Below are 17,303 nucleotides of genomic sequence, written 5' to 3'. Positions count from 1 at the left end.
TCTGATCGTTCGGCCTGGGCGACACGAAAGCAGAAGGCTCATAGATTCCGAAGCACCTCAAGGCTGGCTTCCTCTTTCTTTTTCCATTCGCAGGTCGCTTGCCCTCTCTGGGTGCACCAAGAGAGAGTAAATGACTATGAGTGAAGATGGCCGGTTTCCTGGACGCTCCCAGTCCCAGAAAGGAAAGGCACTGACCAACTCCCCTGCAGACAGGGTTTTTAAAATGACGCTGAGGATGGGAGTGGGGGTGGGGTAGAGAATGGTCCCTAAGCTCAGTTTGACTGTGCTGGGAGCTGGGTCCAGATGGCTTAAGTAACAAATAGTTTAAGAGAGAAAAGCAAGGCTTTAAGGACCAGCTGGGAGTGGTCCCAGACTTTGGGTCAGATCCAACGCAGTGCTGGCCTAGGACACCCCGCAAAAAGTCCAGATGATACTGTGTGTAAGGAACAGGTTTTAGGTGATGTTTACCCGTGTTGGGTTGATGTGAAGAGTAACGCTTAGCTCACCCCAAATGACAACTGCACCCCTTCTGTTGACATTTATGCCAGACAGTGGGATCCCAGGATGCCCTCAAGGCCTCATCGGGTTGACCCCGCCCCTTTTCACCTGGGCACGCCCCTGGTGGCGGAGACTTCCGGATTTCCCTGCCTGCCAGAGCTCCACCCCTCTGGCCTTATGCCCAGACTCCGCAGTCCGGAGCTGGTAGAACCCGAGCTCAGAGCTTGGAGAGGCTGGCGGAGCAGGAGCTGCGCGGCTGCGGAGTCCTCGTGCCTTGAGGACAGATGTGCGCCGGCATAGGGGGTGCACCAACCTGAGCTGGGGTGAAGCTTCTAGAGAGGACAAGCCGGCGACAGCGAGATGCAGCCGGAGGAGCCCTGCGCCCCGAGCGCGCCCGGCGGTCCTGACGTCCCGGAGAGAGGCCAGCGCTCGCGGGACCCCGGACCGCGCCTGTCGGGCCAGCTACTGCCCGAGCTCTACAGCTTCGTGGCGCGCGTCCTTTTCTACCTGGCACCGGTCTACCTGGCGGGCTACCTGGGGCTCAGCGTCACCTGGCTGCTGCTTGGCGCCCTGCTCTGGATGTGGTGGCGCCGGAACCGCCGCGGGAAGCTGGGGCGCTTGGAGGCCGCCTTCGAATTCCTGGAGCACGAGCGCGAGTTCATCAGCCGTGAGCTGCGGGGCCAGCATTTGCCAGCCTGGGTAAGCCGGGCCCGGCGGAGGGCTGTGGGTTTCCGAGGGGGGAGCTGGGGCGTACTCCCGGGTCTTCACGCAAGGGCCGGGCTTCAGAGAAGAGTCGGAGGTGGGACACACCCAGGATCAAAACTGGGCGTCCAGGACTCCGCAAAGTTGCTCGCGTAGGAAACAGGGCGCTTCTTCCACCCGCCTGTTGATTTAAGAACTAGCGAAGGGCGTGACACGTATATAGACACATACAGCAGTGACAGGAGCACAGGGCTCTGGTCGCCTTCAGCCGAGAGCTGGCAGGAGTGCTCCGCAGAGCAAGCCGGGATACTGCGTGGACCACTGTCCTCTCCCTTCTTATGCCATGGGCTTGAGCGGGCCGTGTGCACACTCGTAGTCCAGAGACAAACCCGCTTCCTGGTGGCGGTTGGCATGGCTATGGTTTCTCAAATGCATCTGGTCCTGAGAACCCCACCTGGTTCACGTAAAAACAAAATCTGTACCCCCAGCTTAATTCCTCGGGTGGGGAACAAGGACGTTTAGGATTGGATGTTTCGCAAACATTGACCAAAGGAGTCCGTTTCAGAGGGTTAGTGTGTGACAGATCTGCCCCCTGGAGCTGGAGGCTTCTGCTTCCCTGAGTATCTTGTATCTCAGACTCCCAGGGGAGATATGCGGAGGCCCCCCCAGACTCCTAATTTCGGCTGGCTTGAATGTTTTGCGTGTGGCCTGAACTCTAAAACGCAGCTGAATCTATGAGCATCACACCTGTCTGTGATTGAGAAGAGAACGTTAGCATGGCTTATTAATCTCATTTGGAAATTAAGTCTTGCCTGTATGTAGTTTGTTAAGGCCATTGCAGCAAAGTACCACAGATGTGGTGGTTTGGACAACAGAAACTTAGTATCCTGTAGGTGATTAGTTCAAGATCACCATATCTAGGGGTCCATTCTGAGTCTGCTATCTCTCTCTCTCTTCTGCCCGCGGCTGACTTCTGACTTCCCTCTGTGTACCTGTGCCCAAGTGTTTATTTTGCATACAAGAGTATCAAGGCATTCAAATCCATTCTAATGAGCTTATTTAAACTTAGATCTGTCAAGATGTTCTCTAATGCAGTCACATTCTGAGGTTCTGGGACACAGAACACGTGCATTTTGGGAGAGAAGGTTCGGTTTATCCCATAGCACTAATGTGTGACTCAGCAGGAAAGCTTTGTAGACAGGAGTATATGTATTTGGGTCGAGGGGGCCAAACGCTTGTGGATAAGGATACACACGGTGGAACTTTAGTGGGTACTGTTCCTAGAGTGGAAGAGATGGGTACAGGTCTGATCCAGCTGGCCATGGAACACACAGGAGGATGGTATCTCTCAGGGATGCCAGCCTCAGGTGGGAGAAGGGTGCATGATTGGTAATTGTCATGGAGGTCCTGGGGAAATTAGACCCAGGAACTTGCTTAGGTTCTAATCAGGGGGTCAGAGGCTTACAGTGGACACCTTACTGATTTTCACATCAGGGCCACAGTCATCTGCCCTCAAGAGGGTCTTACCTCAGCCTAGGTTTTCCAGACTCTTAGCTGCTGTGGTTGCTGACTCTCCGGACCAGCTCCTAAGTAAGCTTTGGGATTAAGGTGGTGATGCTAGGCCAGGCTCTGTGGACCTAGAGAGGCTTGTGAACACAGCCAAGAGGAATGGACTGGGAACTCTGGGACGTGGTGTGTGCTTAGCCTGTCTGACATGGTCAGGGTTGATGGCCAGGGCCGAGAGAGGGCAAGCACTGGGGCAGAAGGTGCAAGATTTCAAAAGACCCTACAGAAGGGGAGGAGCTGGGAATGAAAGGGGTAGAGAACCCAGCTGAGAAAATTACTGAACCTGGCAGTAGTGGGCGTGGCAGGAGATGAGCTGCTGGAGAGGGATTATAGCTGCCTGTGGCCTGCAGAGTGAGGGTGGAGCCTAGGGGTCTTCTAGGGTACTTCCTGGTGTAGAGAGCTGGCTGACAGAACGCCTGGGGCTCCTCAGAAACAAATCTAGAGAGGTTACTTTCCCATGAACCCTTGGGAAGGATGCACAGCTTGGTGCAAATGTGGCCTTTCGACCAGTCTCATGCAGGACGAGGTAGGAAAGCTGGGACACTCGTGGTTGAATGTCCTGCTCACTGCTCACTGTTCCTACCTCTGAGTAGGAACACATACGACTTACAAACCCAAGGAGTGAGGGAGTCCTGCCCGCAGTGTGGAGGTTAACACGAAAAGGAGAGAGCCCTTGACCCGATTGGCTTAACCCTGAAGCCCTGCTTCCATGTGCTGGCTGTAATGCGTCGGATATCTGAAAACCCCAAGTTCAGAGTGAGACAATGCCTGTAAGAGTTTGAGGGTTCTAGAAATAGAGGCAAGGGGGTCAGGAGTTCGAGGCCAGCTTTAACTACACAGCAAATTTGAGGCCATACTAGGACACACGAGGCCCTGTCTCAACAACAAAACAAAACAAAACAAAACCAACAAACCAAAGCACTTGTTCAGAGCCAATCACCAGTGGGTGTCCAGTAAAAGTTGTTGCTTTATGATCTTCAGTTTTCTAAGCCTCCTGAGGACCTTTTCCCAGTGTTAAACTAATGAACAAGTGTCCCAGTAGCACAGGTATCTTTCTGGAGCTGGCTGACCACGGAGAGTGGAGCAGGTGGGAGAGGTGCACAGAGAGCCTCTGGGAAACCTCATTCTGCCTGGCTCTTGCAGGGCTTGCTCTGTGGTTTCCGGGATGCTGGCTTCAGAATCATAGTGAGTATTCACCTCCTGGCTGTCAGAGTGGGACCTTCTTGCTCTGATTTTGAGACTGTCCATGGGGTCAGCATCTGTTGCGTCCCTGCCCCAGCCACCTCCTTAGCATAAGTGTGGGCCTTCACCGGTCTGCCCATTTCCAGGACATCCAGTGAGCCATTCACTGATGATAATAATACCCTATTTATCAGGTGTTTACTTTGGCTCTGCCTTGGTGAAGAGTGAAGACGGGTGACTGCCTTCCCTGGCTCCTGATCTGATGGGGAGTATGAGGGATGAGAGCCAGTTGGTAGGCAAATAGCCGGAGGCAGGGTAGACAGTGGAAAGAACTGTGGGAGACATTGGCAGTCTGTCTGCCTGTGGTTCCGAGCCTAGCCCAGCATGTTACTGCCAGCTGATAGCAATCAACTGGCAGCCTTGTTGGGGACAGTTAACCCTTGGGGGACTGCTGGAGGGTGGTGCCGATGAGAAGAGGTATACAGGAGCATCCCTGAGCATTTGCCAGGGTAGACCAGGTTCAGGGCCTCTGCACCTCTCTGAAAATAATGAATTGGTGGGGGAAGCTCATCTGGAGAATCCTTCTAGCCATGAACCAACCGAAGTCGGCTTTTCTCTGCTTTCACCCTATCCCACCCAAGACATATTCCCTAACCTTTCTTTCTTACTCTCCACGTGACTGGGGATGCCGACCTAAGAGCCAGGGAGGTGACCCACTCACTCAAAATGATAGCTGTGTGGAGGCCTGTCCCTAGTCCTCATCCCTGCTAGCCGTTCTTACTGTGGGAGGACACAGCAGCCCTTCTAGAGCCCACGACTCCTGGTCTGTCCTCACTGATGGTTCTGTTAATTAGAGCAAGTTAATGCAGTGAGCCTGCACACTCTCAAATGAATTCACAAAGTTTGATGCTGGACCATCAAAGCAGTTGATGGCCATGTGGGACCAAGGAGAATTTCGTATCTTGAGGTGCTCTCAGCTCTAAGTGTCATACAAGTTAATTTGGAGTTGAGCCTAGCCTTAGGAAAGAAGAGGAGGCCAAGTCATTTCCTCTGTGTTTCGGTCCCATGTCTTGGTGATGCTTCATGGACTTACAGTGTTCTAGAACGGGGTTGGGCAATAAGTATGACAGAGCGTAGGTGTCCTTTTCCTCCAAGCCCAGCACAGGGATTTTAGGCATCTGTGTGTTCATCCTCTGCTCAGTCACCAAACATTTATAGAGGGCTTGCAATGTGTGAGACATGGTTCTGCAGGATGAGCCACAGACATGAGTGTCCCGTGGCCTCTGCCCTCGAGGAACCATGGAGCAGAGTGGGCACAAAGGCCCGAGAGAACAGTCTCTTCCAAGACATGTCAGAGGTCCAAGATATTGCGCAGCTTCTGGGCGGGATCTAAAGCAGACAGCAGCCCAGGAAACCTTCCTAGAAGCAGAGGTACTATGATGTGAAGTTGAGGACTCTGGGAAGGATGGGAGACTTGACCCAAAACTTTCCACAGGTTTGGTAAGTGATGCAGATTCTAGAACAATATCTCACAAAATTAAAATTCACCCGAGATTGCCTATGGCTTCATTTAGAAGTTCTGATTCATGCTTATGGAGTATCTGGAGCAACCTCTCCTATAAGCAAAGGCCTGAGTGACCTGGAGGTCACATGGTAGATGCAGATTAGTGTTGTGGGTGGGGACAAGCACTGCCCTCCCGTATTGCAGGCCCCTCCCCGCTGGACAGAAAGGAATGGAAGCCAATTGCTAGCTAGCTTCCTCTTGTCGAGCACCTCTGAAGCAAGCAGAGGTGGCACTTCTGTGGCAATGTCCCTGGTGACTTAGGGAGGTATGAGCGTCCTCGTGAAGAATTGTTAAGGGTCACAACATGAGGATCACAATCTAACTGTATTGGTTGGTGAACAGGGGCTGGGGACCCTAGCCTGCCTTTCTGTGATAGTTTTAACACTTTGCCAAATACCTTTAGAGGAACCGTTTCTAGAGGAAGTATTGATTGATGGGTCTCACTAGCCCAGTGATTTCTGGCCAAAGTTGGCCAGATCCACAAAATTCAGGCTAAAGGTTAGGGAGTCCATTTTGGCAATGTGAGCTGAGTATGACATAGACTATGCACGTGGAGAGGAAGGGGTGGGACAATACATAAGCTTCAACTCATGCCTCCAGTGATCTGTTTCCTCCAGCCAGGTCCCACTTCCTCATGTTTCCCTCATCTCCCAGCAATGTCATTGAGCTGTGACTCTACCAGGGACTAATCGGTTCATGATGTCAGATCCCTGGTGATCCAGCCACTTCCTGAAAGCCCAGCCTCTGAACGCAGCCACTGGAGACTAAACCTTTGCGTGGGACACTTCATATCCAAACTCTAGCATCTCCCCCTCCTCCCCCCCGCTGAGCCCCAGGGCTTCCTAATCTCTGGGAACATAGAGTCTCAGTACAGAGCTGCTCATAGGTACTGGAAGCAGGACTTCCTTTTCTTCCTCCTCCTTGATAAATACCGAGGCAGGTTGACCCATCCTGCACCCCAATTCGACCTGTTATAGGAACAAAGCAACATTTTTTTGACACACCCTGTGCTCCAACTGACTATATGAGACTTGACTCTCTCTAGTCTCACAGGTCTTACACACTCTGCAGGAAGACAAGGCCACTCCTACCCTACTTATAACTATGTGTCATGTATCCTTGAAACCAAGGAACCGCTCTGGACCATTTCAAAATCCCATAATCTGCCACCTGTCCCTTTGCATGCGTTTATTTTTAATTAAAAAAATTCCCCTTCAAGTTTTTAATTTTTTTCAAAATGTGAAGGTTAGAATACTGTCTTAGTCAGGGTTTCTATTCCTGCACAAACATCATGACCAAAAAGCACTTGGGGAGGAAAGAGTTTATTCAGCTTACACTTCCATACTGCTGTTCATCACCAAAGAAAGTTAAGACTGGAACTCAAGCAGATCCGGAAGCAGGAGCTGATGCACAGGCCATGGAGGGATGTTATTTACTGGCTTGCTTCCCCTGGCTTGCTCAGCCTGCTCTCTTATAGAACCAAGACTACCAGTTCCAGAGATGGCACCACGCACAAGGGGCCTTTCCCCCTTGATCACTAATTGAGAAAATGCCTTACAGCTGGATTTCATGGAGGCATTTCCCCAACTGAAGCTCCTTTCTCTGTGATAACTCCAGCCTGTGTCAAGTTGACACACAAAACTAGCCAGTACAAATACACTGTGGCCTTCTCATATATGTATGCCATTAAACTTTATTCTCATCGTTGTCCCCCCACTGTCCCTCTCCCTCTCTGATGCCCCTCCCCCTGCTGCTCCCCCACCCCATGGTATCCTACTCCCCTCTCATTGGTTCCCTTACCTCCCCTGGTACCCCTTCACATTACGTGTATTCTATTATCCTCCCTCTTTTCTCCTTCCCACCCCCTAACAACTCCCTTCATATCCCTCCCCCCACGATCCCCTTTCTGGTTTCATGACTACATATGCAAATCCATACGTGTACATATGCCCTATGTGTAATTTTAAGTCTAGACCGCACATGTGAAGGAAGCCGTGGTAGTTGTCTGATTCTGACTTGTTTCACGTAGCACAGTGCTTTCCACTATTTTCCTGCAAAGGCCTTGATTTTGTCTGTCTTTATGGCTGTGCATACACATTTGGACCATGTTTTTGCTGTCTGTTCTTCTTGCTAATTCCAGTTCCCAGCTGTTGTGAACAGTGCAGCAGTAAACAGATGTGCAAAGGGTTTCTAGGTCTGCCAACTTGGAGTCCTTGTGGTGTAGGCCAAAGAGAGGTACAGGTGTCTCACATCACTAGGAGTCCCCCCGCCCCCACACTGGTTTCCATAGTAGCCGCACAAGTTTACATCCCGACAGCAGCGAATAAGGTTTCCTCTTTCCCCACATCCTCCTGTGCCAGCATTTGTCACTTGTTTTCTTGATGACAGTCATCTCAACTGAAGTAGCTTTAATTTGCCTTTCCCAGTGGCTAAGGACATTGAACACCTTTTAGAATATTCCCTCTTCATTTGTTATTGTTGGGTTTTCTTTTTAATATATGGTTATAAACTAGTTCAAAACCTGCCTCTCTGATCTATGAATGTAAATGTACCCCCCCCTTGGACAGAAGGTACAAAAGTAGACTTGGAAGGCCCACAGGTCCTCCACACAGGGTTCTATTTGAGGACACTTCTGTGCACGGACCGTATGTGAACGTTAAAAGCCAAAGCAACTTATTACCATTCCTTACTTTTTAATATTCTTTTAAAAGAAGATTCACTTCTATTTTATGGGCATGAATGTTTGCTTGCATGTATGTGTGCACATCATATGCATGCCTGATGATACCCTTGCAGACCAGAGAGTGTGTCAGAACCCCCGGTACTACAGCTATAGTAGTTGTGAGCCACCATGTGGGTTCTCTGCAAGCGCAGCCCGTGCTCTTAACTGCAGAGCCACCTCTCCAGCATCATTATCGTTTGTATAGCCTTAGCCTACTAAAACGTTCTCTGAGAACACTAGTAACAGCTTTCTATGATGTAACTGTACGGTCAGTTACTTGACTGTTTCTTTACTACTGACGGTGTATTTTCATAGTTTCCCCATATGGCCAGCTAAGTTCCTAGGTCTGCCTGGAGTTTCTCCCTCTGATCATCCAGTCTGAGTCTCCTACATCTTCCTCTCAGGGCAGCTCCTTGGGCTCAGGCTCCCGCAGAGCACTTACCACTTCTGCACCTGAGCTGACTCTACTGTGCATCTGACTTTCCTCCAGACTGAATGCTCTCCCAAGGCGAGGCTGCTGCTTCATTTCTGTCCTCTCTGCTCCTGGCTCGGGGGCTCAGCGCACAGCAGCCCTCAGTTAAAAACCTGTTGGGCTGGAGAGATGGCTCAGCAGTTAAGAGCACTGGCTGCTCTTCCACCTGGAAGATCTGGGTTCAATTCCCAGCACCCACCTAGCAGCTCACAGCTGTCTGTAAGTCCAGTTTCAGGGACTTTAATTGCCTCTTTCAACTCTAAAGGCACCAGACACACACATGATGCACAGACATACTTGCATGTAAAACACACATAAAATTTAGAAATCTGGAAACACAATAGTAGATAAAAAATAAAAGTCCTCTGAGCTAATGATACTATAACTGCTGTATAGACCTTAGTCATTTTTCCTCAGTTCCCTAGTGTAGACTCCTATCAAAGCTTGTGATCATTGATCATTTTAAATACATATTTTTACTTGTTCTTTTGAGAATTTCCTACATATGGACAATATATTTTCTCATATCGCCTTCCTACTTTAACTCCTCCCTGACCAGCTTCCGCCAACATGCACCCCTCCCAACTGGATGGTTGTTTTTATTTGATGACTTTAAAATCACACTGTATTTTGCATTTTTTCCGTCCCTTTTCTTTCCCCATTCAACTCCTCCCATGTCTCCCTCCGCTCAACACCTCCTCTTGAATGCATAACGTCTTTGTCTATATTTATTTTTGTTATACACACATATCCTACTAGTCCAGTTAATATTGCCCTTATTTGTGTGTGTTTAAGGCTAACACCTCGGGATTGGGATATCATTCTTAAAAAAAAAGAATAATACAAAACTGCCTCTCCCTTCCTTGGCGGCCATTGACTGCCTCTACCTCTCCGTCTAAGGTTGGGGCCTTGTTAACTTCTCCTGCATCCATGTTTGCTTGTCGATTGGTATTGTCTTTGTGGGTCTTGGGCAGGCAGCCATGTTTCTGAGAATGTGGGATCAACATTCCTGTCCTGACCAGAAGAAACTGTCATGAAGCAGTCCTTGTCCCTAGGTTCTTCCAGTCTTTCTGGCCCACCTTTTACAGTGTTTCCTGAACCTTGGGTGTGAGGTTGTGTTACAGATGTCCCATGATCATCCCATAGGTACCCCATGGGAGCCTATCCTCTGCATTCGACTGGCTGTGGGTCCCACTTGTAGTCTAGTGCAAAAAGAAGGTTCTTTGATAAGATGTGAGTGCCATGCTAGTGCCACCTGTATGTGTCTGGTTGTAGGACCATCCACTGGTAGAGCATGGCTGTACTCTGAAGCAAACTAACGGCCTATTCCAGCAGCTTTCAACCACCAGTAGCTCCTCAGCTAGGGGTGGGACTTGTGACCACTTCCCTGTCCATGCTGAAGCTTGACTGGCTTGATCTTGCGCAGGTCTTATTCAGGCAACCACAGGGGCTCCACACTCAATGAGTGCAATGGTTCTGTCAGGCTCCAAAGACCCTGTTTCACAGCAGGTTCTCTGCAACCGCAGACTCGTATGATCTTCTTGCCCCTTCTTCTGTGATGTTCCCTGATCTTGGGGGCATGGATGGCCCACTTAAGGTTAGCACTCCACCGGGCAGTGGTGGTGCACGCCTTTAATCCCAGCACTTGGGAGGCAGAGGCAGGTGGATTTCTGAGTTCGAGGCCAGCCTGGTCTACAAAGTGAGTTCCAGGACAGCCGGGGCTATACAGAGAAACCCTGTCTAAAAAAAAAAAAAGGTTAGCATTCCCCTTACTCTCAACACTCGGACCAGTTGTAAGTCTCTGCTCTTTAACTGCTCTTCACTGCAAGAAGTTTCTCTGATGAGGGGTGAAAGTCTTACTAATGTACGGGTAGAAAGGTAAATATGTAGAAGACAGTTTGACACTAGCTCTACTTCAAGCTTACGAACATTTAAAGAGACTTTTGTCCAGGTCATTGTCCACTCACCAGCCTCAGTGGCTATTATTTTCAGGCCTTTATTAGTCTGATGAGCAAGAAGATAATGATTTTAACCTCTAGGTATTGTCAAACCTGTCTAGCTCACCGACCTTTCTGGCAGCTTACACTATCACTAAGGTCTCCTGGAATACCCGCTCAGGGGCTGGGAAGATGGCCCAGTGGTTAGTGCTTCCTTTACAAGCATGAGAACCTGAACTCAGACCCACATAAAAACTGAGTGTGGCCACTCGTATGTCTGTTACCTCATTGCTGGGGTATAGAACGGTAGACCTCTGAAACTCACTCGGTAGCCAGGCTTGTCAAATGGTGAGCCCCAGGTCGAGTGAGAGACCTTGCCTCAGAAAATAAGGTGGGGGCTGGAGAGATGGCTCAGTGGTTAAGAGTACTGACTGCTCTTGAAGAAGACCCTAATTTGGTGACCAGCACACACATGGCAGCTCACTCCATCTGCAACTCTAGTTCCAAGGGACTCAATGCCTCGTCTGACCTCCATTGGGCCTGCTGCATACTTTGTACATATAAGCATTTAGGCATGCATGTGCACACACACACACACACACACACACACACACACTTTCATGTACATAAATTAAATACTAAAAAACAAAAAGGTTAAAAAAAATAGGGTAGGTATCCAGTGTTGATTTCTGGTCCACATACATATGTATATATACCCACGCACACACATGCACAAACATAACACGTGCACATCACATCTGAGAAAACCTACTTTGTGGACAGTTCTGAGTCCTTATCCTTAGCAGGCTGCTGGGCATCGATCAGGTCATTGATGGCCACTATTGGAGTTCCAGCTGAACTTTCTGTTCAGTTCCAGCTGGTTTAGACCAGTTTGCTAGCTGGGTGTGTTATTAAGAGCTTGCGGATTACAGGATAGGGCCAGACAGGTTGGCAGAGCAATTATTTTTCTGAGAGCATGTTTAGCAGGGTAATTTAAAGCAGAAAGGGGTCAATTTAAAAGTAGTTGTCAGCCAGGTGTGTCACACGCCTGTAGTCTCCAGATTCAAGAGGGTGAGGAAAGAGGGCAGCAAGTTTGAGTCTAGCCTGGATTGTTTAATGAGATCTGTCTCAAAACGAAAAGTAAAAATGGGAGTTTTCATGACTAAATATTTGCCTCCTGGTAACAAAAAGGGGGAAAGTTAGGGGCCGTGCCTCCCCCTGAGAAAAGTGAGGGAAATCGGGGGACTGATCTCCCGAAAAAGCTCTGGATCAGCCCCCGCTGTGTGGTCTCCAGTCCCAGTCGCGGCAGCATGAGGACCAGTGGCTAGCTTTTGCAAAACTTCTCTGCATAGTACCCAAAATATGTGGGTCTTGTCTCATCTCACCTTGACATGGGGGTAGCAGCATTGGTTTGAGCCAGCAAGCAAGTAAGTGTGTGTGTGTGTGTGTGTGTGTATGTGTGTGTGCATGCACACACGCGCACATGTGCATGCATGTGCATGCATGCCTAGACCTATCTATACTGTTTCATAGGAGGAGTTATCAACCCTATGAGAGGAAGGAAGCAGAATCCACCTAGAGACAGGAAGACTCTTTAAGTGATGCCTCATCCAGCATCCTGCCTCCTCCTGAGAGGGTCCAGTGGTCCAAGCCTCCATAGAGACTCAGACACTCAAACTAGATCCTTCAAGATGGGACTTTATAGTCACTCTGGGCTCTATTTCCTCACTGCTTTGGAATCACTGTCCCCAAAGGTTGTATTAAGTAGGTTTTAGACATCTCCACCTAAAGATGGGTACAGTGTCTAAGATAGACTCTGTCTGCTTGAGGATTTGATTTGAACCTGAGTTTGCTCAGGTTTTTCTCCTCAAACTCTCATTACCTCTAGTCAAATGTCACTGGTAAAATTATCAGCCTGTTGTCAGGCATATGCTGCCGAGCTTGACAGCATGAATTTGATTCCCAGGACTCATATGTTGGAGAGAACTGACTCCCCCAAGTTGTCCTTTGACTTTCTGGCTTCTACATGTGCCCCAGGAATGGCCCTGGGAGTTGGGCCATGTACCAGGCCTGTTTTGAAAGACACAGTCTTGTCTGTGGTGCATGGTTTGGGATAGTGTACAATTTCTTTGGGGATGAAGCTGGCCAGAGCCCTAACACACTTAGAGGTAGCCTTACTTCCTGTATCCCTGGACCATGTATATGAACAGAGCAGAAATTAACCTGAGGCCAAAGACCATTGGCTACACTCTCCATTGCAGAGGCAGGTCTGGTAGGGCAAGCAAAGTCACAGCAATCATACCCAGAGTTTGCCTTCTAGCTCTTCCTAGAAGGTCCCTGTAAAGGAAGAGCTAAGGCCCAGAGGGCAAACATTTAGTGACTGCTATGTCACCCAGGAGAGCTGACATCCAGGCAGTGACTTTGGAAGCAAGGCCAGAGGCCAAAGAGGAACTGCCTCCTCCTGAGTCTGAGAAGACTCCCCCAACACCCTCAATCAGGAAAGCGAGGCCTCCTTGTTCTTCCCCACCTACCACCAAGATCAGAACCATGCCTGGGGTGGGATTGGGCGTGTGGAGGCCAGCCTTCTGGAATCAGAACCCCTGAGGGCCTAAGAGAAAGCCCCCAGCTTAAAGAACATCCCCGGAAGTTTCCTGCTTTGATTTTCTGTAAATGTCTGAGAACCACTTCCAGGAAGATCCCAGAGACTCCTCTTCCTGGAACACTGGAACAGAAGCTCTGTGGTCGAGGGTCTCTGTCCCGGGTTGAGCCACCCTCTATCTTCCTTTGCTGCCCTCTCTGCTCCTCCGAAACTTGGGAATTTTATGTGAGTGTAACAGAAAGATAATACATGTTATCATTTTTCTGTGGTTTCATAGGCTCATGAGCACACACACACACACACACACACACACACACACACACACACAGTTAGATAAGGATGAAAACTAAAACCCCATGTCTCTTCAGACTATCCTGGTGCTTCAGTAAGCTCAGGGGAGATGCCAATCAAACTCTTGCTGTGAAAAGGCCCCAGGTAAGGGATGTTTTCCTGTTAGGTTCTGCTGCCTCTAAACACGGCAAGAGTATGCTCAATGGCTCTTAAGCTTGGGCTATGGCTCCCTGCTTTCTGTTTCCATGGTGACCCAAGCACTCAGGCTGGTAGTGCTCCACTTCCTGGCTAGCCCGCCTCCATCAGCTCTGTAGGCATCTTGCCATCAGCTGCCTAGGAGAGCCAGCTTTACGACGGCTGATCACAACTGGGTTCAAAGACTCCTCCATCTGGGGAACCCTGATCTTGCCCACATTCCAGGTCAGTCCTGCTGACCCAGGCTTAGAGCTCGGTCCTATCTTTAGTCTAATGGGTTTCTGGCAGGAGAGAGCTGAGTCTGTCTTCTGGTGAAGGAACTCTACTTAGGAAACGCCAGGGAGCCATCAGCTGCAAGTACCATGCCAAGCATGTACACTATGCACACACGCATGCAGGTAACTTACATGTATGCACACTATGTACACACGCATGTAGGCAAATTCATGTAGAATAAAATGAATAAATCTAAAAATTAAGAAAGCATACACTGAGGGGAAAAGGAGAGTGGTATTCAACAAATGTGCAGGGATGCTGGATAACCATCCAGAGTCTCGCACGATGCTCAAAATCAACCAAAGACACAGCAGAGACTTTAAAAAACCCCAAACTCTGAAACTGCTAGAGGCGAACAAAGGGATTACAGTGGAAGAAGTTGTAGGTCTAGGCAAGAACTTTCTGAATGAGACTCCCAACAGCACAAGAACCAACAAATGTAACCACTCAAAGTTAAAATGTTTCTGCACAGCAAGAGAAAGTATCAGCAGGGGAAACAGCCCACAGAATGAGTGAAGTCTGTACCAGCTAATACCCCAGGCAGGATTGATAACCTATCATAGGTAAAGAACTGCAAAAGTTCATCAAAAACACAAAACTGCCGGTTAATATTCAGGCTAATGAAATGAACAGACCGTTCCCGAGAGAAGAAACACAAAAAGGCCAGCGAATATGTTCAGCATCCTTAGTCATCAGGGAAATGCAAATCAAAACCATTTTGAGATTCCATCTTACCCACGTCAGAATGGCTATGATCACAAAAACAAATAGCAAATGCTGGCCAGCGTGTAGGATACGGGCCTCATTATCTACTGCTGGCAGGAGTATACACTAGTGTGGAGTATACACTAGAGAAATCAGGGAGCTTCCTCCAAAACTTAAGACTAGAATAACCATCTGACCCAGCTACACTGCTCCTCGGTGGATACCCAAAGGGTCTGTGTGCCACCATAGACACAGCTGCACATCCCAGTTATTGCTGCAGTATTCACAGTAGCGAAGGAATGGACCCAGCCTCGATGTCTAGCCTATGACAGATGGATCAATAACATAACAGTGGTGTATATACACAGTGGGATTTTACTCTGCTATTAAGAAAAATTGAATTGTAATAATTTCAGGAAAATAGGTGAGATTGGAAGGTATTAAATAAGGAGACCAAGTCTTAGACAAAAATCACATGTTCTCTGGTGAGTGGATCCTAACACTTAGTGTTCCTGTTTATGCAAACGAAGGGGATGTGAGCATGGCTGCAGACTATGGAACTCAACAGGAGACCATGAGAGAGGAGCAGGAGGGTTAAGAAAGGGGCGAGGCATAAAAGCTGCACATGACATGAAAGTGGAAAGGAGGTTCTCGGGGGGTGGGGGTGAGAGCACAGGGGAGGAGGGGGCATGGGGGAAGGAGGGACGGGAAGAAGCAGGGAGAGAGATAAAGGGCGGTTTAAAATATCATAATGGGACCTGGTTGGTTTGTAAAGACTCTAAACTTTCTATTTTATTTTCTTATTTTTGTGCTGTCTAGCTTTCTGTCTATCTGTATGTCTGTCTCTCTCTGTCTCTCTGTCTCTGTCTCTGTCTCTGTCTCTCTCTCTCTCTCTCTCTCTCTCTGTGTATGTAAACATGTGGAAGCAAAAAATAACTCGGGCGAGTTGGTTCTCTCCTTCTACCATGAGTTTTAGGGAATGAATTCGGATCATCAGGCCTCAGCAGCAGGTGTCTTTACAAACTGCCATCGCCACCCAGTCCCAAACTTATTTTTTTTTTCATAAACTAATAAAAGGAAAACTTATGAAGACCAAATTGTTGAGGGCAGGAGAGAGGGTCCCACAGTTAAGAGAAGTTACTGTTTATACAGAGGCCCTGAGCTCAGCTCCCAGCATCTGTGTTGAGTGCCCACAACATGGGCCTGTACCCACAGCTCTCTTCTGGCCTCCTCAGACTCTGCACTTAGGTATACCTATTCCATATGCGCACACGCACAAGCATGCACACACTCACACATACAAACGATTCAAAATCATTTTTAAAAAATGTTGAAAATGGCATAGAAAAAGCCACAACTGAGCAACCTGGCAACAAGAGAAGACTTAACTAGCAGCTGTCACATTAGACAACATGGAGTTTAACACAAGTCTGAAGGCCGTAAAGGGTGATCATGCTTGCACAGGGTGCTAATTAGATGCCATCACCGGCAAATGGATTTCACAAGAAGTCGAAGCTGGCAATGGCCACAGGGAAGTGGATGGGCTTGGAAATCCTCCCCTGTCCTTCTCTGAGAACAGCTGATCAAGCAACAAATAAACACAATGCAGAACGCATTAGTGAGACCTAATTAACAAGTCACCTTTGGAGCGGTCACAGAAGTTAACTTGTGTACCAGCCCACTGCAGGATTATCAGTAGTTTCCATCTTGGTTCATGCCATAAAGAAATAATATTAAACAGCAGTAGAGAGCTATAGAAATCTTAAAAATGTATGCATTTTTTCTTACTTGGTTTATTCATTTTATTTTGTGTGTGTTTTGTCAACACACGTGTATGCACACCATGTGTGTGCTTGGTGCCCAGGGAGGTCAGAAGAGGGCATCAGAGTCCCTAGAACTGGAGTTAGGGACGGTTGTGAGCCACTGTGTGGGTGCTGGGAACAGAACCCACGATCCAGCTGAACTGGTGAGCTTCAGGTTCAATGAGAGACCCCATCGTGAAATTTAAGATGGAGCATGATTGAGGTATTGACCTCTGGCTTTTACATGAATGCGCGCGCGTGCGCGCGCACACACACACACACACACACACACACACACACACACACACACACGGGTGGGGTGGGATGGGCTTTGATCCTCTGGCTGTTACTGTCTGTCCCTGCTCTCTCTTCTGCAAATGACCCCTGAGCCTTAGGTGCAGGGGTTGTTTTGTAGCTGTATCTGTTGGCTGCTTGTACTCTCCTGTAATGGTCTCCATCTGTGGTGGGGAGAAGTTTCCCTGATGAAGGGTAAGGATTACACTTTCCTGTGGGTATCGGGACAAATATTTAGAACGTAGTTAAGGTTTATGCTGGTTTAGTTAAGTCGCAGTCACTGGTTCTCCTCCAAGATCCAGGACTTCACAGTCCCGGGTGGATGGCTAGGTTTCCAGCATCACGCACGGTCCCCTCTTGTTGAGTGAGAGCCGGCTCTGTTTAAAACACTTGGCCACTTTAGCGGAGACACTCATGGGGTAACTATGAAAGGTCAAGGTTATCTCAGTAGACAATAGACACTGTTAAGATATCCAAAATGCCCTTGTGTAATGAAAG

General features: G+C 48.6%; 1 protein-coding gene across 2 annotated transcripts in view; it reads left to right on the top strand.

The window, feature by feature from the left end:
- Esyt3 (extended synaptotagmin-like protein 3) overlaps positions 1–17,303 on the top strand; it is a 50,197-nt gene that overhangs the window by 912 nt on the left and 31,982 nt on the right. Inside the window, exon 2 of one of the 2 annotated variants that reach the window (XM_006511221.4) lies at positions 94–1,197. In XM_006511221.4, the coding sequence (XP_006511284.1) occupies positions 859–1,197 (339 nt within the window). In that variant the 5' untranslated portion in view covers positions 94–858. Of the gene's footprint in view, positions 1–93; positions 1,198–17,303 lie in introns of those variants that run through there. The other variant, NM_177775.3, reaches the window with a different exon arrangement.

This window comes from Mus musculus, chromosome 9 (assembly GCF_000001635.26).
Source record: "Mus musculus strain C57BL/6J chromosome 9, GRCm38.p6 C57BL/6J".
NCBI lineage: Eukaryota > Metazoa > Chordata > Mammalia > Rodentia > Muridae > Mus > Mus musculus.
Note: the sequence above shows the minus strand (reverse complement) of the source record. Positions and strands in the feature narration are given on the sequence as shown.